We start from the raw sequence: 10,227 nt of genomic DNA on the forward strand, positions 1-10,227 counted from the left end.
TGGTGCGCCAACATCCGAGGGATTTTCCCGTTTCATTACCACTGTAGTCCTCCTTTTGCTGTTGGCAGCGGTAATTTGCTTCAGCATGGGAATGCAGGACCCATATCCTTTGATACTTTCTTCTTTCTTGTTAAAGCTAGTGTCATGTTTATCAGTTTCTGTAGCTTCCCTGAACAGATAAAAGCAGAAGTTTTCTGCCGTCAGTTTCAAATGTCGGTTCTCTAATTTTCTGAATGATATTCCTCAAAGAGGATGCTACCTTTCCTCCAGGGATTGCCATTCGAGTTGCCGAAGCATCTCTGTAATACTAGCGTGTTAATTGAACCTACCGGTAACAAATCTAGCAGCCTACTTCTGAATTGCTTCAATGTCTTCATTTAATATGGGTGGTGGAGACCCAAACACCCAAGCAGCCCTCAAGAATGGGCTGTAGTAGTGTTCTACATGCAGTCTCCTTTACAGATAACACAAACTTTCCTAAAATTCTTCCAATAACAAGACCCTATCATCACACCAACTAGAAAGTTTGTCTAAGTCATCTTGTATCCTCCTACAGTCACTTAACAATGCCACCCTCTCATACACCACAGCATCATCAGAAAACACCCGTAAATTGCTGCTCATCCTGTCTGTCATATTATTTATGTATATAGAGAATTACAGCAGTCCTATTACATTTCCCTGGAGCACTCCTGACAATACCCTTATCTCTGATGAACACTCGTCATCAAGGACAACTTACTGGGACTTTAGAGTTAGGAAGTCTTTGAGCCACTTGCATATCTGGGAAGCTACCCTGTACAGTCCTACCTTTGTTAACAGTTTGCAGTGGGGCACTCTGTCAGTTGCTTTTTGGAAATCTGAGAATATGGAATTATTATTTGGTAGACCTCTCACAGTGTGTGCTCCGCCATGCCTGATTTTTCTTACTGCACCTACCTGCAATACTGCAAGTGTCAGCAGGGATGGAAATGTTGTATATACTACAATCGAGTTTTGTGTGGAACCAATATTACAGTGAATCTATTAATAATATGTGTTCTGTATTTGTAACTTTTTAAACAAGAAAATAAGCTATATTTGTTTGTACACTGTAGACATACCTCATTCTTTTTTCTACACGGGTTATTTTGTCCTCTGCTTATTTTTCAGGAGTACCTCCTTCCAGATGTGAAGGACCGCCAGCACCTCATCATCCTGCACAAGCGTGCCCGAAAGATAGGATTGGATCTGGGCCGCTACAACCAGCTCAAGGACAGCATCGCTCAGCTGGAAGCGGACCTGCGCCGGCTGCGTGATCCCCTGCAGCTGCACCTGCCCCCCCACCATCTGTCGTCGGCACGGTCACGGCCGGGCGCCGGCGCAGATGGCACCGAGCCGCGCTCTCCCCTCGAGCGTGCCCAGGCGCACATACGTAGCCTCCTGCAGCGCGGCAGGAGCGCCACGAGGGGGTCCACGTAACCGCGTTCTGCTGTCTGTTCTCTAACGTTTTTCTACCAGATACCTTTGCAGTTCGAACTGGCGTGTACAAAGTGGGGTTCCTGAGATGGTCTTATTCAAATATTAACCGACCCAAAATTCTGAGTATTCTGTGGTTTGTGAGAAATAATATGTGCTCAAACTGAAGGTGTCTGTGAAGAAAAATAAACACTAACTGTAGCTGCCGAGGGCCTAGCGAGTATGTCGCAGCACGGACTGCTAGTAACCTTCCTCGCGCTCGAAATTTTGTTGTCCACCCACACGGACGTTTGCCGCATTGTACTTAGGAAACGATTACTTAATATCGAACGTCGCTTCTCTGGGTTCTACCTAAATCTTGAGAATCTTTGTTTTGTATCTAGAATGTGACCTCGGTAGAGGTAACAAATTTTGACAGTAGTGTCAGTTTTGTATGCCCTTTAAAGAAACATGCCTAACGGTCTGACATTTCTCCAGTTTCTCTGCATGAAGAAACTGAGAGAGCTGTTATTAAAATTGGGATATTTTGTAGGGAAACTTAACATTTCTGCGCTCTGCTGAGTCATTAAAAAGCCGGAATATAACTTTTGCATAATAGCTCTGTATGAAATGGTGTGTGGCATCGAATTAATGTGTTCCAATTTCGAGCGAATGTCAGGTTAAAGTATTGTAATTGTTATGTAACTGTATTGTGCTTTCAATTTAAAAAGCAGATCGTCGAGTTTCGAAGACTGGTCTAATTGAATGGATGTGCCTCGAGTGAAGTCTATAGAGAGTCGAGATGCACGTGCGAATTACTTTCGTGGAGAAGCTGTAGATTCTAGTGTGTAAAACGGTAAACCAGTTTCCTCGTCGCTGTCAGGAATAGACTGGTTCTTCTTGCCCGAAGACAAGTTTCTTTATTTCATTTTAAATTGCCAGAACTAGTTCCGTTCTTTCAGCTAAAATATTACTGAAAGACCTATTATCTACAGTTACCAGACAGGCTAAGATGATTATAGATACAGATTACAGTGCAACCTTTTTTACTCTTGTTGTTAGCTTTATTGTACTGTGGTTATGTCAACATGGTGCTTCCTACAAAGCAGCCAAATGTACAATTAAAATAAGGTAATTTGTGGAGATGTAGTTACTTGAATATTGGTTGGAGATTGTATAGTGGCTGTTCAGTTGGTAACATACTGAGTGCTAAGACTGTGATGAAATATTGTGTTGCTAAGCTCTGCTATCTCCAACTTTTGAGAGAGAATATATTTTCTGATTTTTAGTATATGGCTGCACTTGGTTACCAGAAGTAATAAGCTGTGTGAAATGTACTCATTTCAAGCATTATGTTTTGTATAATTTCACATGGAAGGCAGGTGTTGATTGTAATAATGGTTTGGCAGGTGAAACTGAGGTAGCTAGAGTAGTTCAATAGCACCAGACAGCTGCTCTTGTGCATTCGTCATTATGTCCTGTTACTGCAGAATGATTCTGTGACGTATTCATCTCTTTACATATACATTCAAATTCTTATACAAATTAAAGCTGATGTCCAAGACAGCAAGTTATAATCGGAACTTGGCATATGAGGTCCTAATATCATTCATGTCCGGATTGGGTGACCTATTCCTGTTCTAATTGAAACTACTTTTATTTAGATTTGCATGCTTCATCGCATTTCCAGAATGTAAGTTGCTAAAATAGAAGCCTACCAAGCGATCAAGTTTTATGTAGCCCGGCATCAAGAAAGATGTTCATTACAGGACTGAGTGCAGAGAGAAATATTTCACACAGTTATTTTTCTATATACTGCAACATTGCTAGAGAAAATCACTTACATAAGATTTCTGCCAGCCAGTGTTCCCCCTTTTTTGCTTCAATTTCCTCAGCCTGTTGCTGGTCCACCTCACAAACAGATACGTACTGAAACTGTAAAACTGCAAAATATTAGTGACCGGTTTCTGATATTTAATCATAAGTTATACAATATAAAGAAAGGGAATGAAATTATGTCTTTTGTACTGTTACAACTGTCTTCAATCAAAATCTGCCTACAGCACAACATATTTCCTCAGCTGTACATTCCTAACAAGGTAACCAATGTGACACCGTTGTTATGTAGTAAACAAGCAGAGCAGTACATATCACAAGCATTGCAGCAGAGTAGTAGAGTTGAATTCGCTGCAGTACATTTAGATGCCTTATGTAGTCGCCATAATGCTACTTATTGCTGTAGCTAATAAAGTGCTTTGTAAAAATTAATATTTAACTGGTTGCACAAATTGTGTGTGCTTTGTTTTCCATCACAAGCCTTAATCATACAAGAATGTAAATTTAGTTTTTTAATTTGTTGCACCTGATGAATTTCCTACTTTCATCCTTTGTGTAAGTTTGATATGTAATTTTGGGTAGGAACATGGTTGAATAGGTATCTGAGGTCCTGATTATGTATCTTTGTATGAAGAGCTATCAGCATAAAAAAATCTTCCTTTTACATATTTTTAAACTTGTACAAAATGTGAGTCATCTGTGAGCATGTGGAATGTACATTTAAGTGTAAGATACTTTTGTATCAGTGTATTCACAGCTATTAATATGAATTGTAGAAAAGGGAGGAAAGTGCAGATTTTTGCAGTACTGAATGAGTTGAACTGTTGCTTCTGAACACTGAAAATTAGACAATCAGTAGCTGTAACAAATTTGATATTTCACCAAAGCAGAGACCCTCGTATCGAAACCTTTTTTCAATGGATTTACAATTTAGATGGCACAGAGAAACTGGCTGCATTGTACATAATCAGGCCCCTAATACTACTCTTTGTAATACAGAGCTATTGAAATGAAGTTTTATTTCTTTTCCTAGTTTGTAATTTGTACTAACATATAAATTAATTTTAATCTGCTTATTAATTTGTAATTTTGAGTTTAGTGCTTTTACTTGCAATCTAAGTTTCTATAGTTATATAACAAGCATTTATACATTTAATAAACATATATTAACAAAAAGTCAACCTAAGAGTTTCCTTAAAACAAAATCTTTTGAAATTCTCATTCAGTAATAAAGAGGAGCAAGTGATCTCTCAGTGAAGCATTATCTATATTAGCCAATAGAGTATTTTGCTAATTGATTTAAAAAATAATAAAACCAGCCAACTAACTGCATGCAAAAGCTAGTGCCAAGATTTTAAATTAAGATTTCTAAAACATAAAACATGGTATGTCTAAATTTGCTATTTAGCATGTTGTAGCTATTCTGAAAATATTTGTAAAAACAATTTTAAAACTACAAGAAAAGTCACTAAACTATGTAAAATGCATTCAACTTTCTTCAAAATGGTTATTTTCTTCCCTTCTTCAAATGCACAAATTGTTAATATATCTTATGAATTACAAAATGGATTCCTGTACACTCAGGTTTGTTAAGTGTACATGGAAAAGAGCAAAGCAGTAGGTAGCTTTGTGATAAATCGCAGTTTTTTTTAAAAAAAAATTCATATACATTAATATCTATTTTATCTAATGCTTATTTCTTATAGCATTAGAATGTGTGTGTGTCATACATTGTGTAAAATTAATGCAGACTGATTAAATTGTGGAAGAAATAAAATGAAACTGCCATACTGGAATAATGTAACTTCTTAATTGTTGAAGAGTTAATATTAATTCTTGTCATTCACTTTCTGGTTTTTATTTTGATCAATTGGTTTAGGTTTCACTGTTACATCTGATCTCATTTTAATTTGACAGTAACAATATATGACATTAAAGCAGTTCATATAACCTCATTTTCATAAAAGGTGTTGTTACAATACCAAGAAAATCAAAGGAAAGGTGACTCAAACTGATACCTTATCTTTAGGTCAATTCTCAGGCACAATGAATGTTGACTACTTGAGTAGTCTGTGCCTTATTAATTGCTTACAGTTGAGGCTTTCATCAATACTGTTGCTTTAGCCTACATAAACACTAAATTACATTTGTCTTTATAATATATCTTGTCTTACAGAAAGTGCATCGTTACCCTTTTCTACAAGATGAAATTGCAAAGAAACCAAAGTGTCAGGGGCACAATGCACTGAACTTTTCACTACTGGTTTACATTTAAACATTGTTCGATTTTTCTGTTAGATAACCTCCTATATTCCTGTTATCATATAGCTTAATTATGTACTAAATTATGGTACATCCTCTTTGTTTCTGCCATCAACTGCTAAGGACAACACATCCACGTGGAAACCTGCATGATACTGTAATGGTCACAAAGTGGCAGAAGATACATTCAGTTTTGTTTGACAATGTCACTTGAAAATAAACCTTTGAAGAATTGTGTGTTCATAAAATCCAGTTCAACTTCCACATTCATGTTAATGAGATATAAATAAAATCTGTTACACATAAGTAAATATTCCACCAGATAACATCCTATACCACTATAATAGATTGTGCACCCCAAACCCACATGGAACAGAAGATGCATAATTATAAAATCTGCTGGCTAAGACTGTGCACGTACATGTTGGCTTCACTCAATGCTACATTTAGGCTGTTGAAAGATAATTCCACACAACATGTAACTTAGAAATTGTTTCAGTTTAATAAAGAGAATACCAAACAGTTTGCCATTATAACTGGTTGACCAGCTGCTATGATGCTGAGTTGCCATATCTTGAATGTGTTATCCTGTTGCACTTCCATCTGAATAAGATTTTTCTCATAATGAGTAACTGCTTGCTTACAGTAAAACACACTTGTGTAGTCCTTATCTTATCAGAAATTCTCCTTTCATTGTAATATGAGTAATATAATGTTTGATACAAATTGCACATTAAAATTCAAAGTGGCAGACCCTACATTTAACTGCTACATTATCATAATGACCAGTTGTTGAATGAATATGTGCACTGAAGGCAGTGTCTTTCTTTCTGTCTGACCCATCTACCCCCCACCCCTCCCCCACACTTCCCTCCCCCCTCCCCCCTTCTCTCTCTCTTATTGTCAAAACAGCATAAAAATTGCAACATTAAAAGTATTTTGCAAATTTCTTAACAAATGTAAACAATGTTGTGGAATGTTTAGATATTACTTTGAAGATGTATTTTTCTTTTATTTAATTATTGAAATTGTCCACAGTTAATTTGTTAAACCAAAAGTTTAATTGACTCTCACAGTGCAGTCAGTAGACAGATAAGCCCACCTCTCACAATGATGTGCAGGTGCTGTATTACAAAACTTGGTGCAGTCAGAATACAGACATATTTACACAGCTCTTTTAGGAAGCACACTTTGCAAAAAATGAAAGAAAAAAGGAAAAAAATAAAGCTTTTTACATCACTACTCTCCTTTGGAAATTACACCTTCCTCCCAATATTTAGTCACGTTTTCTGTACGACATTGCGGATGTTTCCACAGGTCTGACAGGGTATAAAACTGTGCAGGTGAAAATTTCATATTTTTACCGACAAAGTCTCAACTTGTATTTTTTATTTTCATTTTATTAATTTGATGCACAAGTTCAGTGTAACTCATTGTGTACTATGTATTTGTAAAATATAGTTCTGACATTCTGTAACTGTGTTCGTTTCTCAGGTTAGCTGAAGACAAATATAAACTTTCTTTATTGCTGTTCCAGGTATCTTATTAATGTGTTACAGAAGCAAAACTGTATGTTTGTGCAATATATCTTTTGCATGTTTTTCCTGATCCCACAGATTTGCAAAATATTTTGTAAATAGAGAGACTGGAAGTTCCTTTTATACATTACTAAATTTACAGTTGGATATACTAGTGATTGTTCAATGAGCTTATATAACTGTAAAAACCAATTAGTTTTAGAAATTTTGTACATTTATGTAAAAGTAATTTCATGATTCTGAGGTTGACACAACATTAATATTTTACTAAAAGGTTATGTGTTTGAGCAGAATTTCTTTCCATTATAAAAAGGAACAGCATATGTGAGGTCTGACAATTCTTTCAGTTATTATTTTAAGTACAGGTTATGTCAACATTTCTTTTGATCTGTGCACATAATTTTAAAAATTAATTGAAATGAACAATAAATAGTAAAGGAATAAAAGTGAGACAAGAGTACACAAGAACATGGGTACACTGGAAGAATGTTTGTTCATAACTCTGTAAAGCAAATGGTAATGAAATAAAATAAAGAGCTGTGTTACAAATAAACTGTAATTCCTCCTCATAGCCTTCCACTGATATATTCTCCTCTTAACACACAATTCATTGTTTGTTTGTTAGCTATTTGCATGTTCCATGGATCATAATTATGACTCCTAACTAATATGTGCAATGGGTCAGTTTTACAGTTATAGTACACATTCTCAGAGGGGAATAAGACAACAAGATTTTTGACGTAAGCAGTGATGTGTACTTAACTATGTCCAGTTTCTCCCCCTTTCTTAAAAAAAGAAAAAAAACCAAAAATTATTCTATGGAGGAGATGGTGTTGTCAAGCAGATATGATTTCAGTTTGGGTCTGAAGTTAATTTTATTATCTATTAAATTTCTATATAACAGATGGTCAAAGGTTTTTGTAGCAAATTACCACACTTCTTACTGTGCTACACTAAGGCTGAATGATGTAAATCATTTCTCCTGCTATTATTGTATTTGTGAATGTTACTCTTGTTTCCGAGCTGTGATTTTGTTGACAACAAGCATGCTTTTACTATCAGTGTTGTCTGCAAGGTCATTAATATAAAACATGTACAGGAAGGGTCCCACCACACTTCCTGGAGCACATCTGAAGTTACCTCTACATCTGACAATCATTCTCCATCCTAGATAATATGCTGCATCCTCCCTAAAAAATCCTCACTCCAGTCACAAAACTTACTTGATACCCTATATGATCTACTTTTGACAATAAGCGTAGATGTGGTACTGAGACAAATGTTTTTTGGGAATCAATAAATACAGCATCTACCCGATTGCCTTGACCGAAGGTTTCAGTACGCTGTGAGAAAAGTGTGAGTTGGGTTTCACATGACTGATGTTTTTGAAACCATTGATGGTTGGCATTGAGGAGGTCTTTCTGTTCAAGATACCTCATTATATTTGAGTTCAGAATATGTTGTAAGATTCTGCAACAAATCATTGTCAATGATATTGGATGGTAGTTTTGTGGATCACTTCTACTACTCTTCTTGTAGACAGGTGTGACCTATGCCTTTTTCCAAGAACTGGGCACAGTTTTTTGTTTGAGGGATCTACAATAGAATACTGTTATCAGAGGCACAAAGTCAGCCACAAATTCACTACAGAATCTGACAGGAATTCCATCGAGCCCTGGAGTGTTGTTTTCCACACCACCGACACCAATGCTTATTTCATTCATCTTTTCAGTGGTACGAGGATTAAATTGGGGGCAATTTCCCTGGGCTTTCCTTTGTAAAAGGAAAGGCATTTTGTTGACTAAAACTTCACCAGTTTACCACTAGGATTTTAATGCTGTTACCTGTGGGAGGCATTTCTTTCGATCTTACAATTGATACTTCTGGTTTTTCTACAGCCATCATTATCTGGAGTGGATGGAGAGTCACCTAATCTAAAAACCTTGTGTGCACCCCACACACAGCCAGCTACCTGAGTGGCAGCCTCTGATGTGTAGTGCACACCTCACTCAAGCCATTTAGTGGGATCCTACAGTTCTTAACCCTATGGTGCAAGTCCAGGAAGTCGCAACCTAGCTTGCCACAGAACTTTTGAAGTCTCTGGTTCAGTCCTTCCACTTGACTCAGAACCAAAGGGCCACAATCAGTTCTGGGGACAATGCTGCAAATTCTGAGCTTCGCTGAAACTCCATGTACAAGGATGGTCATCTCAACCTTCTCTGCCAGTCACTGGAATGACCCAAGAATGACATCAGAGCCCAGACGACAGGCATCATTTGTTCCAATGTGCACCACAATCTGCAGTTGGTTGCACCATGTTCCCTCAATGGCTGCTGGAATAGTCTCTTCAACTTGTTGAATGAGGCTGCCAGGCACACACCACTGAGTGCACCTGGTGTTCTTTCCTGCCTCTTGCTGCCATTTCCCTAAGGGTACCATCATTCGCTATACATTTGAATTGATGACAATTAATAGAAACCTACCCTTTTGCGACTGCCTCCTCATGACACTGGACAAAACAGGTTTCCCCAAAACTGGTTAAGTGAGTCCCAAAACAGGTTAAGTGAGTCCCACTGCCTCAGTTTGTTAGACAGCATCTCAAACTTTGTGGTTAAGGGGATCGTTACAACACCCTGAGTCTTCCGTGGTCCCCGTGCATCTTGTACAGGATGCCTAGATCTGCCATTGACATGCCACTCGTAGTCAAGTGGACGAGTAATAACAGATCCTGTACTTTCTGCAGAGAAGACAGGATCCAAGGGAGAGGATAGTGCTTGAGGTACCTCTGGTACAGGTATCATAGGTACATGACTCTTGGAAGCTCTCCCAACATACCAATTCGCAGCAGCTGCCAACTGTTTAATGGCAGTCAAGGTGATTTCCAGCTGCTTACGAACGCCAACCAACCCATCCCTTGTTTGAGAACAGCATTCACAGTGAAACTGCATCTTGGTTGGAGCAATGTATTACAAGGCAGTGAACAAATAACTTTAAATTAAGACCACAGATTATCTTTCAGTCTGTTGAGTTAAAAAGTTGCTAATGGAAGCAAATACATAAAATGAGATTTCTATTAAGGCAATACAAAAATCTTTGGTAAAAACTACTGGTTTTCTAAAATGTTTTGAGGTTAATTATAGTTGTCAGCAAACTC

General features: G+C 37.4%; 1 protein-coding gene across 1 annotated transcript in view; it reads left to right on the top strand.

Moving 5' to 3' along the window:
* Positions 1-7,626, top strand: part of LOC124545920 (calcium uniporter protein, mitochondrial) — a 141,859-nt gene extending 134,233 nt beyond the window's left edge. The window contains exon 6 of the mRNA XM_047124881.1: positions 1,153-7,626. Coding sequence (XP_046980837.1) covers positions 1,153-1,461 — 309 coding nt within the window. The 3' untranslated portion in view covers positions 1,462-7,626. The remainder of the gene's footprint in view (positions 1-1,152) is intronic.
* Positions 7,627-10,227: the final 2,601 nt, after the last annotated feature.

Source organism: Schistocerca americana, chromosome 8, assembly GCF_021461395.2.
Source record: "Schistocerca americana isolate TAMUIC-IGC-003095 chromosome 8, iqSchAmer2.1, whole genome shotgun sequence".
NCBI lineage: Eukaryota > Metazoa > Arthropoda > Insecta > Orthoptera > Acrididae > Schistocerca > Schistocerca americana.